At 42.3% G+C, this 23326-nt stretch overlaps 1 protein-coding gene across 3 annotated transcripts; it reads right to left on the bottom strand.

Annotated features, from left to right (window-relative positions):
• Window positions 1–651: 651 nt before the first annotated feature.
• On the bottom strand, window positions 652–18980 carry LOC116359270 (nucleoporin SEH1-like). Of its 3 annotated transcripts, XR_004206632.1 has the most exons (10): window positions 18763–18979; window positions 18364–18414; window positions 18052–18198; window positions 17659–17870; window positions 15582–15680; window positions 12132–12272; window positions 11742–11896; window positions 10133–10286; window positions 7429–7584; window positions 652–2264 (listed from the first exon to the last, which is right to left on the bottom strand). XR_004206632.1 is itself a non-coding variant. In XM_031811910.1 (9 exons), the coding sequence occupies exons 1-9, from the start codon at window positions 18871–18873 to the stop codon at window positions 2042–2044; spliced, it is 1293 nt and encodes a 430-aa protein (XP_031667770.1). In that variant the 5' UTR covers window positions 18874–18980; the 3' UTR covers window positions 652–2041. The 3 variants fall into 3 exon arrangements, 2 of the variants coding, with proteins under 2 accessions (XP_031667770.1, XP_031667771.1); XM_031811910.1 differs by lacking the exon at window positions 7429–7584 and having other exon boundaries at window positions 18763–18980; XM_031811911.1 differs by lacking the exons at window positions 652–2264; window positions 7429–7584 and adding an exon at window positions 7597–7642 and having other exon boundaries at window positions 18763–18978.
• Between the last annotated feature and the right edge of the window lie 4346 nt (window positions 18981–23326).

Below are 23326 nucleotides of genomic sequence, written 5' to 3'. Positions count from 1 at the left end.
GAGTGTAAAGGATGATGATTCACATGGTAGTCAGTCATGGATAGCACATTGTGAGTGTAAAGGATGATTCACATTGTGAGTGTAAAGGATGATTCACATGGTAGTTAGTCATGGATGACACATTGTGAGTGTAAAGGATGATTCACATGGTAGTCAGTCATGGATGACACATTGTGAGTGTAAAGGATGATTCACATGGTAGTCAGTCATGGATGGCACATTGTGAGTGTAAAGGATGATGATTCACATGGTAGTCAGTCATGGATGGCACATTGAGAGTGTAAAGGATGATTCCCATGGTAGTCAGTCATGGATGGCACATTGTGAGTGTAAAGGATGATTCCCATGGTAGTCAGTCATGGATGACACATTGTGAGTGTAAAGGATGATTCCCATGGTAGTTAGTCATGGATGGCACATTGTGAGTGTAAAGGATGATTCCCATGGTAGTCAGTCATGGATGACACATTGTGAGTGTAAAGGATGATTCCCATGGTAGTTAGTCATGGATGGCACATTGTGAGTGTAAAGGATGATTCCCATGGTAGTCAGTCATGGATGACACATTGTGAGTGTAAAGGATGATTTCCATGGTAGTCAGTCATGGATGACACATTGTGAGTGCACACGTGCATGGGATACACAGCTACATTGTATAACAGCGTTGGGTTTTATTGTTACTGTGGTGATGGTATAGTCAGTTTTGACATTTAAATGAGCATTTATTCTTTAAAATCTCTCATATGCATTGACTAGCCCCCATTTCATTAATGCAACAACATTAGGCTTGAAATTAAACACACGCAGGAATAACACACGCAAGAATTACACCCACATTAATTACACCCACACAGGAATTACGCCCACATTAATAACACCCGCATGAATTACACCCACGTGAATTACGCCCACGTTAATAACACCCGCAATAATTACACCCACATGAATAACGCCCACATGAATAACACCCACATTAATACCGCCCACATGAATAACACCCACATGAATAACGCCCACATGAATAACGCCCACATGAATAACGCCCACATGAATAACACCCACATGAATAACACCCACATGAATAACACTCACATGAATAACACCCGCATGAATAACACCCGCATGAATTACACCCGCATTTATTCTTTAAAATCTCTCATATGCATCGACTAGCCCCCATTTCATTAATGCAACAACATTAGGCTTGAAATTAAACACACGCAGGAATAACGCCCACATTAATAACGCGCACATTAATTACACCCGCATGAATTACGCCCACATTAATAACCCCCACATGAATAACCCCCACATGAATTACACCCGCAGGAATTACACCCGCATGAATTACAACCGCATGAATTACACCCGCATGAATTACACCCGCATGAATTACACCCACATGAATTACACCCACATGAATTACACCCGCATGAATTACACCCGCATGAATTACGCCCACATAAATAACACCCACACCCACAGAGCCACGGTCTTGTAAAGACACATTCCAACACAGTGATGTGAGTTTGAACCGCAGGCACCGTAGTAAACCAGCATGTTGGTTTTTAATTAAATAAAAACCAAGATCAAATATATCTAGAGAATCATCACTCACAACTCTGGGAGACTACATCTGGGCCGACTGCCAGGGAGGCAGACTGTCAGACTGTCAGTCAGCACTAGGGCTGTTTAAATATGGAGGGACTATCGTAAACAAAATGGCTAAGAAATCATTACATTTTTGCTCATGAAGATTCACTGGTTTTATGCACCAACCAAACTGTTCTGGGAGAGGGGAAGGTCTTCTTCTGATTAGTCACTAAGAAGAAGAGTATCCTCCCAGTCAGCTGTGTTCAGGCAGGGTGTTGAGGGCTCTAGAGGGTCAGCCGTGTTCAGGCAGGGTGTTGAGGGCTCTAGAGGGTCAGCCGTGTTCAGGCAGGGTGTTGAGGGCTCTAGAGGGTCAGCCGTGTTCAGGCAGGGTGTTGAGGGCTCTAGAGGGTCAGCCGTGTTCAGACAGGGTGTTGAGGGCTCTAAAGGGTCAGTCGTGTTCAGGCAGGGTGTTGAGGGCTCTAGAGTGTGAGTACAGTCTGTGCAGGGACAGAGGGGATTGGGGGGGCTGGCCATGGATGGCCATGGGGGACTGGGGGAGCTGGCTGTGGGGGCTGAACTGGGCATCAGAGTGCTCTATCAGAGAAGGGGGGGGCAGCAGGTGGCCGTACCTGGACCCTGCCCTGGGGGCATCCAGAGGGGGGAAGAAATACCTGAAACAACAGACAGGAACAGACAGGAAACAAGACAACAATGGGATACAAAGAAATAAACAAAAACAGAGAAATGAGAGGTGAATTAAAATCGGAAAAGGGGGGACGTGAACAGGCTACGGCAGCTGTACAGAACAGAATAAAGGGGGACGTGAACAGGCTACGGCAGCTGTACAGAACAGAATAAAGGGGGGACATGAACAGGCTACGGCAGCTGTACAGAACAGAATAAAGGGGAGACGTGAACAGGCTACGGCAGCTGTACAGAACAGAATAAAGGGGAGACGTGAACAGGCTACGGCAGCTGTACAGAACAGAATAAAGGGGGACGTGAACAGGCTATACAGAACAGAATAAAGGGGGACGTGAACAGGCTACGGCAGCTGTACAGAACAGAATAAAGGGGGACGTGAACAGGCTACGGCAGCTGTACAGAACAGAATAAAGGGGGACGTGAACAGGCTACGGCAGCTGTACAGAACAGAATAAAGGGGGACGTGAACAGGCTACGGCAGCTGTACAGAACAGAATAAAGGGGAGACGTGAACAGGCTACGGCAGCTGTACAGAACAGAATAAAGGGGGGATGTGAACAGGCTACGGCAGCTGTACAGAACAGAATAAAGGGGAGACGTGAACAGGCTACGGCAGCTGTACAGAACAGAATAAAGGGGGGATGTGAACAGGCTACGGCAGCTGTACAGAACAGAATAAAGGGGGACGTGAACAGGCTATGGCAGCTGTACAGAACAGAATAAAGGGGGACGTGAACAGGCTACGGCAGCTGTACAGAACAGAATAAAGGGGGACGTGAACAGGCTACGGCAGCTGTACAGAACAGAATAAAGGGGGGATGTGAACAGGCTATGGCAGCTGTACAGAACAGAATAAAGGGGGGATGTGAACAGGCTACGGCAGCTGTACAGAACAGAATAAAGGGGGGATGTGAACAGGCTATGGCAGCTGTACAGAACAGAATAAAGGGGGGATGTGAACAGGCTACGGCAGCTGTACAGAACAGAATAAAGGGGAGACGTGAACAGGCTACGGCAGCTGTACAGAACAGAATAAAGGGGGACGTGAACAGGCTATACAGAACAGAATAAAGGGGAGACGTGAACAGGCTGTACAGAACAGAATAAAGGGGAGACGTGAACAGGCTGTACAGAACAGAATAAAGGGGGACGTGAACAGGCTATACAGAACAGAATAAAGGGGGGACGTGAACAGGCTACGGCAGCTGTACAGAACAGAATAAAGGGGGACGTGAACAGGCTACGGCAGCTGTACAGAACAGAATAAAGGGGGACGTGAACAGGCTACGGCAGCTGTACAGAACAGAATAAAGGGGGACGTGAACAGGCTACGGCAGCTGTACAGAACAGAATAAAGGGGGACGTGAACAGGCTGTACAGAACAGAATAAAGGGGAGACGTGAACAGGCTACGGCAGCTGTACAGAACAGAATAAAGGGGAGACGTGAACAGGCTACGGCAGCTGTACAGAACAGAATAAAGGGGGACGTGAACAGGCTACGGCAGCTGTACAGAACAGAATAAAGGGGGACGTGAACAGGCTATACAGAACAGAATAAAGGGGGGATGTGAACAGGCTACGGCAGCTGTACAGAACAGAATAAAGGGGGGATGTGAACAGGCTACGGCAGCTGTACAGAACAGAATAAAGGGGGGACATGAACAGGCTACGGCAGCTGTACAGAACAGAATAAAGGGGGGACGTGAACAGGCTACGGCAGCTGTACAGAACAGAATAAAGGGGAGACGTGAACAGGCTACGGCAGCTGTACAGAACAGAATAAAGGGGGACGTGAACAGGCTACGGCAGCTGTACAGAACAGAATAAAGGGGGGACGTGAACAGGCTATACAGAACAGAATAAAGGGGGACGTGAACAGGCTACGGCAGCTGTACAGAACAGAATAAAGGGGGGACGTGAACAGGCTACGGCAGCTGTACAGAACAGAATAAAGGGGGGATGTGAACAGGCTACGGCAGCTGTACAGAACAGAATAAAGGGGGGATGTGAACAGGCTACGGCAGCTGTACAGAACAGAATAAAGGGGGGACGTGAACAGGCTATACAGAACAGAATAAAGGGGGACGTGAACAGGCTACGGCAGCTGTACAGAACAGAATAAAGGGGGGACGTGAACAGGCTACGGCAGCTGTACAGAACAGAATAAAGGGGGGATGTGAACAGGCTACGGCAGCTGTACAGAACAGAATAAAGGGGGGATGTGAACAGGCTACGGCAGCTGTACAGAACAGAATAAAGGGGGGACGTGAACAGGCTACGGCAGCTGTACAGAACAGAATAAAGGGGGGACGTGAACAGGCTACGGCAGCTGTACAGAACAGAATAAAGGGGAGACGTGAACAGGCTACGGCAGCTGTACAGAACAGAATAAAGGGGGACGTGAACAGGCTACGGCAGCTGTACAGAACAGAATAAAGGGGAGACGTGAACAGGCTACGGCAGCTGTACAGAACAGAATAAAGGGGGACGTGAACAGGCTACGGCAGCTGTACAGAACAGAATAAAGGGGGACGTGAACAGGCTACGGCAGCTGTACAGAACAGAATAAAGGGGGGACGTGAACAGGCTACGGCAGCTGTACAGAACAGAATAAAGGGGAGACGTGAACAGGCTACGGCAGCTGTACAGAACAGAATAAAGGGGAGACGTGAACAGGCTACGGCAGCTGTACAGAACAGAATAAAGGGGAGACGTGAACAGGCTACGGCAGCTGTACAGAACAGAATAAAGGGGAGACGTGAACAGGCTACGGCAGCTGTACAGAACAGAATAAAGGGGAGACGTGAACAGGCTACGGCAGCTGTACAGAACAGAATAAAGGGGAGACGTGAACAGGCTATACAGAACAGAATAAAGGGGGACGTGAACAGGCTACGGCAGCTGTACAGAACAGAATAAAGGGGAGGGTAAGAGGAGGTGCAGAAGACACTGTATTCAGCAGAACACAGACACATTAACACAACAGGAGACACTGTATTCAGCAGAACTAACAGAAGACATTGTATTCAGCAGAACACAGACACATTAACACAGAAGAAGACTATGTGGTAAGGTATTCAGCAGAACTAACAGGAGACTATGTGGTAAGGTATTCAGCAGAACTAACAGGAGACTGTGTGGTAAGGTATTCAGCAGAACTAACAGGAGACTGTGTGGTAAGGTATTCAGCAGAACTAACAGGAGACTGTGTGGTAAGGTATTCAGCAGAACTAACAGGAGACTGTGTGGTAAGGTATTCAGCAGAACTAACAGGAGACTGTGTGGTAAGGTATTCAGCAGAACTAACAGGAGAGTGTGTGGTAAGGTATTCAGCAGAACTAACAGGAGACTATGTGGTAAGGTATTCAGCAGAACTAACAGGATACTGTGTGGTAAGGTATTCAGCAGAACTAACAGGAGACTATGTGGTAAGGTATTCAGCAGAACTAACAGGAGACTGTGTGGTAAGGTATTCAGCAGAACTAACAGGAGACTATGTGGTAAGGTATTCAGCAGAACTAACAGGAGACTGTGTGGTAAGGTATTCAGCAGAACTAACAGGAGAGTGTGTGGTAAGGTATTCAGCAGAACTAACAGGAGACTATGTGGTAAGGTATTCAGCAGAACTAACAGGAGACTATGTGGTAAGGTATTCAGCAGAACTAACAGGAGACTATGTGGTAAGGTATTCAGCAGAACTAACAGGAGACTGTGTGGTAAGGTATTCAGCAGAACTAACAGGAGACTGTGTGGTAAGGTATTCAGCAGAACTAACAGGAGAGTGTGTGGTAAGGTATTCAGCAGAACTAACAGGAGACTATGTGGTAAGGTATTCAGCAGAACTAACAGGAGACTGTGTGGTAAGGTATTCAGCAGAACTAACAGGAGACTGTGTGGTAAGGTATTCAGCAGAACTAACAGGAGACTGTGTGGTAAGGTATTCAGCAGAACTATGTGGTAAGGTATTCAGCAGAACTATGTGGTAAGGTATTCAGCAGAACTAACAGGAGACTGTGTGGTAAGGTATTCAGCAGAACTATGTGGTAAGGTATTCAGCAGAACTATGTGGTAAGCTATTCAGCAGTTCTACAGAACAGAAGACACTGTATTCAGCAGAACTAACAGAAGACACTGTATTCAGCAGAACTAACAGGAGACTGTGTGGTAAGGTATTCAGCAGAACTAACAGGAGAGTGTGTGGTAAGGTATTCAGCAGAACTAACAGGAGACTATGTGGTAAGGTATTCAGCAGAACTAACAGGAGACTATGTGGTAAGGTATTCAGCAGAACTAACAGGAGACTATGTGGTAAGGTATTCAGCAGAACTAACAGGAGACTATGTGGTAAGGTATTCAGCAGAACTAACAGGAGACTATGTGGTAAGGTATTCAGCAGAACTAACAGGAGACTATGTGGTAAGGTATTCAGCAGAACTAACAGGAGACTATGTGGTAAGGTATTCAGCAGAACTAACAGGAGACTATGTGGTAAGGTATTCAGCAGAACTATGTGGTAAGGTATTCAGCAGAACTAACAGAAGACACTGTATTCAGCAGAACTAACAGGAGACTATGTGGTAAGGTATTCAGCAGAACTAACAGGAGACTATGTGGTAAGGTATTCAGCAGAACTAACAGGAGACTATGTGGTAAGGTATTCAGCAGAACTAACAGGAGACTGTGTGGTAAGGTATTCAGCAGAACTAACAGGAGACTGTGTGGTAAGGTATTCAGCAGAACTAACAGGAGACTATGTGGTAAGGTATTCAGCAGAACTAACAGGAGACTGTGTGGTAAGGTATTCAGCAGAACTAACAGGAGACTATGTGGTAAGGTATTCAGCAGAACTAACAGGAGACTGTGTGGTAAGGTATTCAGCAGAACTAACAGGAGACTATGTGGTAAGGTATTCAGCAGAACTAACAGGAGACTATGTGGTAAGGTATTCAGCAGAACTACAGACCTGTATTGTTATATACTGCTGCTCTTTGTTTTTCTTACCGCATACTTAAAAAATAAAATATATTTTCTTAAAACTGCTTTGTTGGTTCAGGGCTTTTAAATCAGCATTTACCTGCGGTATTCGGGCACATGTGACAAATACAATCTGATGTAAAATAAAGCAACACCTATTAGAAGTATTGCCGAAGCATCCTGGTCCATGCATGGTCACCAGGGTGCTCGCTGGTCAGCGGGCTTTAGGTTAACAGTACGCAGGCTGGTGGAGTGTCTTCAGGGCAGTCAGGCTCCGCAGGCGAGGGCTAAAGGGGATCCTCTGGCCGTTCCTGTGTGCATGCAACAAGCAGCATCCATCACGTCCAATAGACCACACAGGGATGAGTCCTTATTGAAAACGGGACAATAATACGCAAGCTAACTATTTCATTTTTTTTTTAATTAGATTGAATGAAATTGTACAAAACACACAGTCGTCAACAAATCACCATACGATAGATAGTACTAGGAGTATAATGTCTGGAAACTGAATGTTGATGTACAGTACTAGGAGTATAATGTCTGGAAACTGAATGTTGATGTACAGTACTAGGAGTATAATGTCTGGAAACTGAATGTTGATGTACAGTACTAGGAGTATAATGTCTGGAAACTGAATGTTGATGTACAGTACTAGGAGTATAATGTCTGGAAACTGAATGTTGATGTACAGTACTAGGAGTATAATGTCTGGAAACTGAATGTTGATGTACAGTACTAGGAGTATAATGTCTGGAAACTGAATGTTGATGTACAGTACTAGGAGTATAATGTCTGGAAACTGAATGTTGATGTACAGTACTAGGAGTATAATGTCTGGAAACTGAATGTTGATGTACAGTACTAGGAGTATAATGTCTGGAAACTGAATGTTGATGTACAGTACTAGGAGTATAATGTCTGGAAACTGAGTGTTGATGTACAGTACTAGGAGTATAATGTCTGGAAACTGAATGTTGATGTACAGTACTAGGAGTATAATGTCTGGAAACTGAATGTTGATGTACAGTACTAGGAGTATAATGTCTGGAAACTGAATGTTGATGTACAGTACTAGGGTGGAATAATGAATATAAACTGAATGTTGATGTACAGTACTAGGAGTATAATGTCTGGAAACTGAATGTTGATGTACAGTACTAGGAGTATAATGTCTGGAAACTGAATGTTGATGTACAGTACTAGGAGTATAATGTCTGGAAACTGAATGTTGATGTACAGTACTAGGAGTATAATGTCTGGAAACTGAATGTTGATGTACAGTACTAGGAGTATAATGTCTGGAAACTGAATGTTGATGTACAGTACTAGGAGTATAATGTCTGGAAACTGAATGTTGATGTACAGTACTAGGAGTATAATGTCTGGAAACTGAATGTTGATGTACAGTACTAGGAGAGAGAGTATAATGTCTGGAAACTGAATGTTGATGTACAGTACTAGGGTGGAATAATGAATATAAACTGAATGTTGATGTACAGTACTAGGGTGGAATAATGAATATAAACTGAATGTTGATGTACAGTACTAGGGTGGAATATTGAATATAAACTGAATGTTGATGTACAGTACTAGGGTGGAATAATGAATATAAACTGAATGTTGATGTACAGTACTAGGGTGGAATATTGAATATAAACTGAATGTTGATGTACAGTACTAGGGTGGAATAATGAATATAAACTGAATGTTGATGTACAGTACTAGGGTGGAATAATGAATATAAACTGAATGTTGATGTACAGTACTAGGGTGGAATATTGAATATAAACTGAATGTTGATGTACAGTACTAGGGTGGAATAATGAATATAAACTGAATGTTGATGTACAGTACTAGGGTGGAATATTGAATATAAACTGAATGTTGATGTACAGTACTAGGGTGGAATAATGAATATAAACTGAATGTTGATGTACAGTACTAGGGTGGAATAATGAATATAAACTGAATGTTGATGTACAGTACTAGGGTGGAATAATGAATATAAACTGAATGTTGATGTACAGTACTAGGGTGGAATAATGAATATAAACTGAATGTTGATGTACAGTACTAGGGTGGAATAATGAATATAAACTCAGCCATGTGTGTGTTATTAAAGCACTAGCATGTTCGTCAGTCATTATTTCATTCAGATTAATTGCAGATTACCATCAGGTTAATAGTGATTATTATCAGATTATATTCCAGATGCTCCTACAACATGCAAAGATTATGGACACCTTTTGGTAATTATTTGATATATTGAAAATATAAACGTTTATTATTTATCAATATGCCCTTTAAACATTCTACACATGCTATTATAAGATTACATCAAAAGAGTCAATTATTCAATTTAGCGAGCTTGTATGTTTGGCCCTGGTATGTATTGGAATAATGCCCATTTCCAGGGCATTATGTGAGGACGACAGACATCTTTAATAACTCATCTAAAATGTTTTAAAAAAGTATATTCTTCAAAATAACATTCATGTTCCAATCAACATAAGTGTCAATAAACAATTACCGAAAATTATTGTACAATCCAAAACATCAGTCTGCTGTTGTACGAACATTAAAAAACTGTAGCAAATAGCCCTCCCAAACACTCCTTTTATGACGAGCAGACAGACCTGCCACGGGGAGCAGGCCTACGTGCTGGGTCTGGCCTGCTGGGCCTTGCCACAAGCCAAGCTCTTTGCATGAGCGCAACACACAGTGTCAGTTGACCCAGGGAGGGGGGGGGGGGGTCAGCGCTGCAGTGTCAGTCAGGCCCAGAGAGAGTAAAGCAGTGAGGCAGTGAGGCAGTCAGTCGCCAGCTCTGGCTGGCCGACAGAGGGCGCGGCCTCCTACCTTCCTGCAGCAGAGCCGTTCAGTGCATTCTGGGAGGTCTGGACAGTGGACCCCACCATGGTATTCATGGCACCGGGTTGTCCTGACGACCCGTTGACTGGACTTCCGTCTCCCTTCAGGATGCCTGTACACTTCCAGTTGTCCATATAGTTGGCTGGGGACCAGAAGATGGGAACCAATGAAACAGTGTAAATGTGTGGGGAACTTTACACAGTTCACGAGTAGACGGCCACTTCTATTTCCCTTCAGCTAAACCATTGGCTTTAAAATGACTGGATAGACTTTTAGCCCGGTCCCAAACCTGTTGGTGCTGCCTGGCCAACTAGTGGTCATTGTCAAGCTGCAGCGTATGACATAATAAACTAGTTCAGTCAGTTAAAAGATGCTCTCAAACATTTAACATTAAAAGGCTGAAACAGATCCCTGTTTTGTGCACTACGTCATCCATTCTGTATTTTGGTACACTACGTCATCCATTCTGTTTTTTGGTACACTACGTCATCCATTCTGTTTTTTGGTACACCTCGTCATCCATTCTGTTTTTTGGTACACTACGTCATCCATTCTGTTTTTTGGTACACTACGTCATCCATTCTGTTTTTTGGTACACTACGTCATCCATTCTGTTTTTTGGTACACTACGTCATCCATTCTGTTTTTTGGTACACTACGTCATCCATTCTGTTTTTTGGTACACTACGTCATCCGTTCTGTTTTTTGGTACACTACATCATCCGTTCTGTTTTTTGGTACACTACGTCATCCATTCTGTATTTTGGTACACTACGTCATCCGTTCTGTTTTTTGGTACACTACGTCATCCATTCTGTTTTTTTGTGCACTACGTCATCCATTCTGTTTTTTTGTGCACTACGTCATCCATTCTGTTTTTTGCGCACTACATCATCCATTCTGTTGTTTTGTGCACTAAGTCATCCATTGTTTTTTGTGCACCAAGTCATCCATTCTGTTTTTTGGTACACTACGTCATCCATTCTGTTGTTTTGTGCACTACGTCATCCATTCAGTTTTTTTGTGCAATACGTCATCCATTTTGTGCACTACGTCATCCATTTTGTGCACCACATCATCCATTCTGTGCGATGTTGTTGTGCTTTAAGCTGCGATATGTAACTTTTTGGGGGAGACCTGACCAAATACACATAGAAATATAAGTTATAGATCTGTTATGTTCTATGCTACTCGGTCTTGAATGTGTTTTTTGTGTCTTTTACTTTTGTACACCAGCTTCAAACAGCTACAAATACAATATGGTTATGGACAATATTTCACAGTGATTTAGATGGTACCAGTATTACATTATAGTTGCTTTTGTCACAAACAGAAAGTAATCAAACTATTAGAATTTTTCAGCAACCAGGAAATGGAGCGATTTCTCCATAGTACATCTTTAAGATCCCAGAGTGCATCGTTAATACGATCTCTGTGTTTCAGTCTATACTAGAAAGATCACCTTTTCAGTCTATACTAGACAGATCACCTTTTCAGTCTATACTAGACAGATCACCTTTTCAGTCTATACTAGACAGATCACCTTTTCAGTCTATACTAGACAGATCACCTTCTCAGTCTATACTAGATAGATCACCTTTCCAGAGTCGGACACAGCCGTCGTCTCCTGAGGAGGCCAGCAAGGTGCTAGTGATGTTCCAGGAGACTCTCCACACCTGGGAGTTGTGGTTGTCGAACTGGGCCACGATCTGAACCTCAAATTTAGTAGGGCCTGTTGAGCTGCTCTCCTTACTGTCAGACGAGAGAGAGATGCAGAACAGGTCAGTATAATATATGGACACGGTACAGGCTCTGAACGGCTGTGATCTGCTACTTAGACAATACAGTAAGTCGAAATATATATATCCAGCTAATATCTATTAGAAAACTCAATATGTACTCCTAGAAGTCAGAAAACGTTAGTAAAAAGTGTACAAAAAAATATATATAATTTTTTTTATATTTAAATCGCAATTTATACACTCACCGCAAAGGTACCAACTTAAAGATCCGAACATCTTTGGTTGCTATGGCGAGCACGTGGAAGGACCGCCCCAGGTTAGGGGAGAAGGCTATGTCATGCACCGCATCAGTCACCGTCATCAATGTCTCGGCTTTCGCATATTTCCTGATCAAAGACAAGAGAATTCCCCTCTTAAAGTAGAGGAGTCTCTAACAACATGATAACGTGAACTAAAAGACCAGGTTTGAATAATCCCACTTAAAGTAGAGGAGTCAATCATTGTACTAATAATGTAATAGGACTGACCTAGTGTTGTCATTGTACTAATAATGTAATAGGACTGACCTAGTGTTTTCATTGTACTAATAATGTAATAGGACTGACCTAGTGTTGTCATTATACTAATAATGTAATAGCCAGGTAATAAGACTGACCTAGTGTTGTCATTGTACTAATAATGTAATAGCCAGGTAATAAGACTGACCTAGTGTTGTCATTGTACTAATAATGTAATAGGACTGACCTAGTGTTTTCATTGTACTAATAATGTAATAGGACTGACCTAGTGTTTTCATTGTACTAATAATGTAATAGGACTGACCTAGTGTTTTCATTGTACTAATAATGTAATAGGACTGACCTAGTGTTGTCATTATACTAATAATGTAATAGCCAGGTAATAAGACTGACCTAGTGTTTTCATTGTACTAATAATGTAATAGCCAGGTAATAAGACTGACCTAGTGTTTTCATTGTACTAATAATGTAATAGGACTGACCTAGTGTTGTCATTATACTAATAATGTAATAGCCAGGTAATAAGACTGACCTAGTGTTTTCATTGTACTAATAATGTAATAGCCAGGTAATAAGACTGACCTAGTGTTTTCATTGTACTAATAATGTAATAGGACTGACCTAGTGTTGTCATTATACTAATAATGTAATAGCCAGGTAATAAGACTGACCTAGTGTTTTCATTGTACTAATAATGTAATAGGACTGACCTAGTGTTTTCATTGTACTAATAATGTAATAGGACTGACCTAGTGTTGTCATTATACTAATAATGTAATAGCCAGGTAATAAGACTGACCTAGTGTTGTCATTATACTAATAATGTAATAGCCAGGTAATAAGACTGACCTAGTGTTGTCATTATACTAATAATGTAATAGGACTGACCTAGTGTTGTCATTATACTAATAATGTAATAGGACTGACCTAGTGTTGTCATTATACTAATAATGTAATAGGACTGACCTAGTGTTGTCATTATACTAATAATGTAATAGGACTGACCTAGTGTTGTCATTATACTAATAATGTAATAGGACTGACCTAGTGTTGTCATTATACTAATAATGTAATAGGACTGACCTAGTGTTGTCATTATACTAATAATGTAATAGGACTGACCTAGTGTTGTCATTATACTAATAATGTAATAGGACTGACCTAGTGTTGTCATTATACTAATAATGTAATAGGACTGACCTAGTGTTGTCATTATACTAATAATGTAATAGGACTGACCTAGTGTTGTCATTATACTAATAATGTAATAGGACTGACCTAGTGTTGTCATTATACTAATAATGTAATAGGACTGACCTAGTGTTGTCATTATACTAATAATGTAATAGGACTGACCTAGTGTTTTCATTATACTACTAATGTAATAGGACTGACCTAGTGTTTTCATTATACTAATAATGTAATAGGACTGACCTAGTGTTTTCATTATACTAATAATGTAATAGGACTGACCTAGTGTTTTCATTATACTAATAATGTAATAGGACTGACCTAGTGTTTTCATTATACTAATAATGTAATAGGACTGACCTAGTGTTTTCATTATACTAATAATGTAATAGGACTGACCTAGTGTTGTCATTATACTAATAATGTAATAGGACTGACCTAGTGTTTTCATTATACTAATAATGTAATAGGACTGACCTAGTGTTGTCATTATACTAATAATGTAATAGGACTGACCTAGTGTTTTCATTATACTAATAATGTAATAGGACTGACCTAGTGTTTTCATTGTACTAATAATGTAATAGCCAGGTAATAAGACTGACCTAGTGTTTTCATTGTACTAATAATGTAATAGGACTGACCTAGTGTTGTCATTATACTAATAATGTAATAGCCAGGTAATAAGACTGACCTAGTGTTTTCATTGTACTAATAATGTAATAGCCAGGTAATAAGACTGACCTAGTGTTTTCATTGTACTAATAATGTAATAGGACTGACCTAGTGTTGTCATTATACTAATAATGTAATAGCCAGGTAATAAGACTGACCTAGTGTTGTCATTATACTAATAATGTAATAGCCAGGTAATAAGACTGACCTAGTTTTGTCATTATACTAATAATGTAATAGGACTGACCTAGTGTTGTCATTATACTAATAATGTAATAGCCAGGTAATAAGACTGACCTAGTGTTGTCATTATACTAATAATGTAATAGGACTGACCTAGTGTTGTCATTATACTAATAATGTAATAGGACTGACCTAGTGTTGTCATTATACTAATAATGTAATAGGACTGACCTAGTGTTGTCATTATACTAATAATGTAATAGGACTGACCTAGTGTTTTCATTATACTAATAATGTAATAGGACTGACCTAGTGTTGTCATTATACTAATAATGTAATAGGACTGACCTAGTGTTGTCATTATACTAATAATGTAATAGGACTGACCTAGTGTTGTCATTATACTAATAATGTAATAGGACTGACCTAGTGTTGTCATTATACTAATAATGTAATAGGACTGACCTAGTGTTGTCATTATACTAATAATGTAATAGGACTGACCTAGTGTTGTCATTATACTAATAATGTAATAGGACTGACCTAGTGTTTTCATTATACTAATAATGTAATAGGACTGACCTAGTGTTTTCATTATACTAATAATGTAATAGGACTGACCTAGTGTTGTCATTATACTAATAATGTAATAGGACTGACCTAGTGTTTTCATTATACTAATAATGTAATAGGACTGACCTAGTGTTGTCATTATACTAATAATGTAATAGGACTGACCTAGTGTTTTCATTATACTACTAATGTAATAGGACTGACCTAGTGTTTTCATTATACTAATAATGTAATAGGACTGACCTAGTGTTTTCATTATACTAATAATGTAATAGGACTGACCTAGTGTTTTCATTATACTAATAATGTAATAGGACTGACCTAGTGTTTTCATTATACTAATAATGTAATAGGACTGACCTAGTGTTTTCATTATACTAATAATGTAATAGGACTGACCTAGTGTTGTCATTATACTAATAATGTAATAGGACTGACCTAGTGTTTTCATTATACTAATAATGTAATAGGACTGACCTAGTGTTGTCATTATACTAATAATGTAATAGGACTGACCTAGTGTTTTCATTATACTAATAATGTAATAGGACTGACCTAGTGTTGTCATTGTACTCGTAGATCTGAACCTTCCCACCGTACATCACGTTGCTGTCATCACTTCCCACTGCTATCATGGGAGGGTGGGCGCGAGAACTAAGGAGACAAGGATACATAGACAGTTAGACAACTAGGTAACATGTTAATAGGCATCAATACAATAGCCCATCAGTATCTGCAGCTGCTGATAAATAGACAGTTAGACAACTAGGTAACATGTTAATAGGCATCAATACAATAGCCCATCAGTATCTACAGCTGCTGATAAATAGACAGTTAGACAACTAGGTAACATGTTAATAGGCATCAATACAATAGCCCACCAGTATCTACAGCTGCTGATAAATAGACAGTTAGACAACTAGGTAACATGTTAATAGGCATCAATACAATAGCCCACCAGTATCTGCTGATAAATAGACAGTTAGACAACTAGGTAACATGTTAATAGGCATCAATACAATAGCCCACCAGTATCTACAGCTGCTGATAAATAGACAGTTAGACAACTAGGTAACATGTTAATAGGCATCAATACAATAGCCCATCAGTATCTACAGCTGCTGATAAATAGACAGTTAGACAACTAGGCATCAATACAATAGCCCATCAGTATCTACAGCTGCTGATAAATAGACAGTTAGACAACTAGGTAACATGTTAATAGGCATCAATACAATAGCCCACCAGTATCTGCTGATAAATAGACAGTTAGACAACTAGGTAACATGTTAATAGGCATCAATACAATAGCCCATCAGTATCTACAGCTGCTGATAAATAGACAGTTAGACAACTAGGTAACATGTTAATAGGCATCAATACAATAGCCCATCAGTATCTACAGCTGCTGATAAATAGACAGTTAGACAACTAGGTAACATGTTAATAGGCATCAATACAATAGCCCATCAGTATCTGCTGATAAATAGACAGTTAGACAACTAGGTAACATGTTAATAGGCATCAATAGAATAGCCCACCAGTATCTACAGCTGCTGATAAATAGACAGTTAGACAACTAGGTAACATGTTAATAGGCATCAATACAATAGCCCATCAGTATCTACAGCTGCTGATAAATAGACAGTTAGACAACTAGGTAACATGTTAATAGGCATCAATACAATAGCCCATCAGTATCTACAGCTGCTGATAAATAGACAGTTAGACAACTAGGTAACATGTTAATAGGCATCAATACAATAGCCCACCAGTATCTGCTGATAAATAGACAGTTAGACAACTAGGTAACATGTTAATAGGCATCAATACAATAGCCCACCAGTATCTGCTGCTGAAGGAAAGATCCAAATGCATTTTCACAGCAGTGGAACAGTAACATCTTGAGAAACTCTACAGCCCTCAAACTCAACTCTGGACCTCGAAGCCAGCGTCACTGCATTTTATCATTGTTCTAATTTAGACCGGGGACACCAGCTACATGCAATTCATTATCAGGTAGAACAGAAAACCAGCAGGCTCTGGACCTCGTAGGGTCAGAGTTGAATACCCAATGCTATAGAGAATGTAACACAGGGGTGTTACAGTGTGTGCTGTGTCCAATCAGCAACACTTTAGTTCATTGGACACTGTGTACAATCAGCAACACTAATGAACACTTTAGTTCATTGGACACTGTGTCCAATCAGCAACACTTTAGTTCATTGGACACTGTGTCCAATCAGCAACACCAATGAACACTGTAGTTCATTGGACAGTGTCCAATCAGCAACACCAATGAACACTGTAGTTCATTGGACACTGTGTCCAATCAGCAACACCAATTAACACTGTAGTTCATTGGACACTGTGAATAATTGACAAATAAAAGTGATTTCATCTTAAAAATGACTGACTGGTTTCACCTGGAGTGAATTGGGCCTAAATGTATGGACTCAGTGATGCTGACCTGGTTTCACCTGGAGTGGATTGGGCCTAAATGTATGGACTCAGTGATGCTGCCCTGGTTTCACCTGGAGTGGATTGGGCCTAAATGTATGGACTCAGTGATGCTGACCTGGTTTCACCTGGAGTGAATTGGGCCTAAATGTATGGACTCAGTGATGCTGACCTGGAGGGGTTCCAGGAGATACAGGAGCAGCTGAGTTTACAGGAGATCTCATGCTGCAGGGACCACTGGCTGAGGTTCATCACGTCTGGAGCCTCGTAGACCCTCACCACCCCGTCTGCTGAGCACGTGGTCAGCATCAGACCCATGTGTTTAGGAGCAAACTTCACGTCCGTCACCGACGTCCTGCTGTCCACCAGGGTCGTCCTCTTTATCTAGGCAGAATGAGAATAATTTGCCGATACTGCACACCAAGGCACATGTCTCTTTCACCCAATAACTTGGGTCAAAGAATCACCTCACAGCAGTGGCTGGATAATAGCCTGGTACAAGATCGGCAGGACAATACAAATATATGTGAGACCAGGCTCGTAGCGGAATGTCCAGGAGTCTTACCCAGTGGCTCTGCCCCCTCTGTTTGTCATTAGACTCCCCAACTATCTCCTCCCACACAGCGGCTGTTCGGTCAAAGGAGCATGAGGCCAGCACCTGTCCAAACTCAGGGTGGGCCCATGTCACCCTCCATACTGACCCGCTGTGTGTCTGCAAAGACCAGTCAATAACAAACCTTCATTCTACACACCATTTCAGGATTGAATAAGCAAAGAAAGTCCTTTCAAAAAGGGAGAGGAGCTAGCTACAATTCAAAGCGAATACTTTAAAAACACACTTTTAAATCTTGGCGTGTAAGAAATAAAACCGACTTGCCTTCCAGCTGGCAGTGCAGTGCCACTCCCCACTTTCACTCTTGTCCCAAACCTGAAGGATGCAGAACATTGACAATGGTTCACTAAAGCAAGCTCTGGTTACAGTCTGGGCATTTTGTTTACATCCTAGCTAGCATAGCAAGCTAGCTGCATGGCTTGCAAACTAGCTGGTTAGCTTAGTTAACGTTAGCTAGCTAACTGTTTTAAAACTGCAAATATTATCAGTGAATTACTTTTCTCTAAAAGTAAAGTGGGTAATATTAATCAAGTAAACTAGTTAGCTGCAGTTAATTTGGTTACTGAATTAGCTGTTTAGTTCAATATTAATAAGGTATAAAGTTAGCAAGCAAGCTAGCCTGCTACTAGCTAGTTAGCTTAGCTCACTAGTTTTTTTTTTTACCTTGACACTTTGGTCACTTGAACACGTTGCCATTCTCCGGCCGTGAAAATCGTAGGAAACATCGTGGATTAGATCTTTGTGATCTGCTGCAATGCTACGAGCCACAAACATGTTTATTTTAGTAGTTAAGTTATTTCCCCCACTGAGCCTCTCCTTCTCAGAACGGATGCTGCTGTCATGTGGCCTCGGCTCCCAGTGTTCACACTTCACATGGTGACCACAAAGAGTCGTAAAAACCCTTGTATTTGCTAGATTCAATCAAGAGAGTGTAACTACGCTAAGCTAATGTACAATCTTTAAAGAAACTTTACTGGTTATGGGTGCCAGTCTTTAGTACTAATTTAAAACCTTAATCAATACAACTAAACTCAGCAAAAAAATACGTTTATTTTCAGCAAACTTAACATGTGTAAATATTTGTATGAACATAGCAAGATTCAACAACTGAGACATAAACTGAACAAGTTCCACAGACATGTGACTAACAGAAATGGAATGAGGTGTCCCTGAACAAAGGGGGGGGGGGGGGTCAAAATCAAAAGTAACAGTCAGTATCTGGTGTGGCCACCAGCTGCATTAAGTATTGCAGTGCATCTCCTCCTCATGGACTGCACCAGATTTTCTCGTGCTTGTTGTGAGATGTTACCCCACTCTTCCACCAAGGCACCTGCAAGTTCCCAGACAATTCTGGGGGGAATGGCCCTAGCCCTCACCCTCCGATCCAACAGGTCCCAGATGTGTTGGGATTGAGATCCGGGCTCTTCCCTGTCCATGGCAGAACACTGACATTGCAGGAAATCTAAGCAAAGAACGAGCAGTATGGCTGGTGGCATTGTCATGCTGGAGGGTCATGTCAGGATAAGCCTGCAGGAAGGGTACCACATGCACAGCGTTGAGATTGCCTGCAATGACAACAAGCTCAGTCCGATGATGCTGTGACACACCGCCCCAGACCATGACGGACCCTCCACCTGCAAATCTATCCCGCTCCAGAGTACAGGCCTCGGTGTAACGCACATTCCTTCGACGATAAACGTGAATCCGACCATCACCCCTGGTGAGACAATACCGCGACTCGTCAATGAAGAGCACTTTTGCCAGTACTGTCTGGTCCAGCGACGGTGGGTTTGTGCCCATAGGTGACGTTGTTGCCGGTGATGTCTGGTGAGGACCTGCCTTACAACAGGCCTACAAGCCCACAGTCCAGCCTCTCTCAGCCTATTGCGGACAGTCTGAGCACTGATGGAGGGATTATGTGTTCCTGATGTAACTCAGGCAGTTGTTGTTTCCATCCTGTACCTGTCCCGCAGGTGTGATGTTCGGATGTATGGATCCTGTGCAGGTGTTGTTACACATGGTTTGCCATTGCGAGGACGATGAGCTGTCCGTCCTGTCTCCCTGTAGCGCTGTCTTAGGCGTCTCACAGTACAGACATTGCAATTTATTGCCCTGGCCACATCTGCAGTCCTCATGCCTCCTTCCAGCATGCCCAAGGCACGTTCACACAGATGAGCAGGAACCCTGGGCATCTTTCTTTTTGTGTTTTTCAGAGTCAGTAGAAAGGTCTCTTTAAATCAAATCAAATTTATTTATATAGCCCTTCGTACATCAGCTGATATCTCAAAGTGCTGTACAGAAACCCAGCCTAAAACCCCAAACAGCAAGCAATGCAGGTGTAGAAGCACGGTGGCTAGGAAAAACTCCCTAGAAAGGCCAATACCTAGGAAGAAACCTAGAGAGGAACCAGGCTATGTGGGGTGGCCAGTCCTCTTCTGGCTGTGCCGGGTGGAGATTATAACAGAACATGGCCAAGATGTTCAAATGTTCATAAATGACCAGCATGGTCGAATAATAATAAGGCAGAACAGTTGAAACTGGAGCAGCAGCACAGTCAGGTGGAAGTTGAAACTGGAGCAGCAGCATGGCCAGGTGGACTGGGGACAGCAAGGAGTCATCATGTCAGGTAGTCCTGGGGCATGGTCCTAGGGCTCAGGTCAGTTGAAACTGGAACAGCAGCATGGCCAGGTGGACTGGGGACAGCAAGGAGTCATCATGTCAGGTAGTCCTGGGGCATGGTCCTAGGGCTCAGGTCCTCCGAGAGAGAGAAAGAAAGAGAGAAGGAGAGAATTAGAGAACGCACACTTAGATTCACACAGGACACCGAATAGGACAGGAGAAGTACTCCAGATATAACAAACTGACCCCAGCCCCCCGACACATAAACTACTGCAGCATAAATACTGGAGGCTGAGACAGGAGGGGTCAGGAGAGTCTTTAGTGGTCTTTAGTGTCCTAAGTTTTCATAACTGTGACCTTAATTGCCTACCGTCTGTAAGCTGTTAGTGTCTTAACGACCGTTCCACAGGTGCATGTTCATTAATTGTTTAGCATGGGAAACAGTGTTTAAACCCTTTACAATGAAGATCTGTGAAGTTATTTGGATTTTAAAGAGTCCTGAAAAAGGGACGTTCCTTTTTTGCTGAGTTTACTTAGTTTTCTCTTGTGCACAGGCTGAGCGAGAGCGCATGCATATTTCAGGGTTTAGCAAACTTCTTCAGTGGGGTTTATCGGCTGTTGGCATCCAATGTTATGGTGCATTACCGCCACCTATTGTACTGGAGTGTATGACAGAGACGGGGAGAAACTAAATCCTACCTGCCAGCCCCGTTGCTCTTAAAAACAAATAAACAACTATTTGAGACTATATCTAATGATGTTCAACTCAATATACTCTTTAAACTAATTTCCTGTACCCCCCCCCCCCCCTCATACTTGATCTCATCCTCTCTCTTTCCCTCCAATAATGTCCACACTGTATCAATACATATTCCACTGTCTCTGTTTCCTGGCAATACTCACATTTTCCTGTTGGATGTTTTCATTTCACATATAAGGTCGTATTCAACTGGCTGTGTCCCACCCTTAATCTTGTAAATATAGCCTCCTCTCTTCTATCCCTACCTGCCTTTCTCCCCTCCACAACTTTCCTCTGTACTTGAAATAAATTCCTGCCCTTAGTATCTCTATTCCACTGCTCCTGCCATCTCTGCACCATCACTGTCCATATCGGGCGTTTTGCCTCTACTTTGCTCATTGAAACTACCACATCAACACCCCCACTACTTAGTGCTTGTTTAGCCAGTACATCAACCTCCCCACTACGTAGTGCTTGTTTAGCCAGTACATCAACATCCCCACTACGTAGTGCTTGTTTAGCCAGTACATCAACATCCCCACTACGTAGTGCTTGTTTAGCCAGTACATCAACCTCCCCACTACGTAGTGCTTGTTTAGCCAGTACATCAACCTCCCCACTACGTAGTGCTTGTTTAGCCAGTACATCAACATCCCCACTACGTAGTGCTTGTTTAGCCAGTACATCAACATCCCCACTACTAAGTGCTTGTTTAGCCAGTACATCAACATCCCCACTACTCAGTGCTTGTTTAGCCAGTACATCAACTGCCTCGTTCCCCTCCACTCCTACATGAGCTGGGACCCATGTAAATATGATCTGTATACCCATTTGTTTACTCCTGCCATGGGTTTGTAGCAACTCATAAAGCAGGTCTTGTCTGATACGTGATATAAACGACTGGAAACTCCTTAACACACATGAATCAGAGCAAATAACTACTCTTTCTGGCATACCATCCTCCACCCACTGCAAGGCCAACAGTATGGCCATCATCTCCTCCGTACATACAGCCAGATCTGTACTACGTTTCCTGACTTTCACCCCATATTCCTGCTCTACAAACGCTGACCCAGAACATCCTGTTGATCGTGACTGAGAACAACAGAGGACTAATCACGCTGCCCTGTGGTGTACCATTATCCACCAGGTAGCTGCCGGAGAGACTTCCCCAGCCTCACATGGATAGACCTTCCAAACAGGAAATCCTTTATCCAGATGTATGTTCTTCCTCCTACCCCCGTAATATCAAGCTAAATTTACAAACCCTGCTTCCACATCATACGCCTTCTCCACATCAAAAAAAATACAGCTACAACAGTCTTCTTGTTCACCTGAGCCTTCCTGACCTCTGCTTCTAAGCAGAGCACTGGGTCCATTGTTCCCCTCCCCTTCCTGAATCCACTCTGATGTAGCGATACTAGCCCACTGCTCTCCAGGAAGTAAGTTAGCCTCTCCGTTATCATACGCTCCATAATCTTACATACATGTGATGTTAAAGGCTATTGGCTGATAGCTTGTTGGCCTCGTTGGGTCCTTCCCTGGCTTCCAAATTGGTACCACTACTGCCTCTTTCCAACTGCCTGGTAGTCCCCCCCCTACACTCTGTTGTACAACACCAATACCTTATCCAGAGCCTCATCACTAACATGGGCCAACATAATATAGCACACCTCATCTTTCTCAGGTGAAGTTAACCCAGCCTTACCTATTGCCCTTTTCACCTGTCATGGCGCATTCAACACATCATCTACATCCTCCCTCCTATCCAGCACTCCACGATACTCCGCCTCCTCTGACAAATGTACAGAGCTATGCACTGAGACGAACACTTTGGCCATCATCTCTGCTTTCTCCTCAGCTGTTACT

The sequence above is a fragment of the Oncorhynchus kisutch genome, unplaced genomic scaffold, assembly GCF_002021735.2.
Source record: "Oncorhynchus kisutch isolate 150728-3 unplaced genomic scaffold, Okis_V2 Okis02a-Okis13b_hom, whole genome shotgun sequence".
Lineage (NCBI taxonomy): Eukaryota > Metazoa > Chordata > Actinopteri > Salmoniformes > Salmonidae > Oncorhynchus > Oncorhynchus kisutch.
This window is presented reverse-complemented; position numbering and strand designations above follow the sequence as displayed.

Coding starts and splice junctions, on each gene's coding strand:
- LOC116359270 (XM_031811910.1), bottom strand. CDS start 18,873: ATGTTTGTGGCTCGTAGCATTGCAGCAGATCACAAAGATCTAATCCAC. Junction 18,415..18,762: donor CAAGTGACCAAAGTGTCAAG/GTAAAAAAAAAA, acceptor TGCATCCTTCAG/GTTTGGGACAAGAGTGAAAG. Junction 17,871..18,051: donor AGAGGGGGCAGAGCCACTGG/GTAAGACTCCTG, acceptor CATTCTGCCTAG/ATAAAGAGGACGACCCTGGT.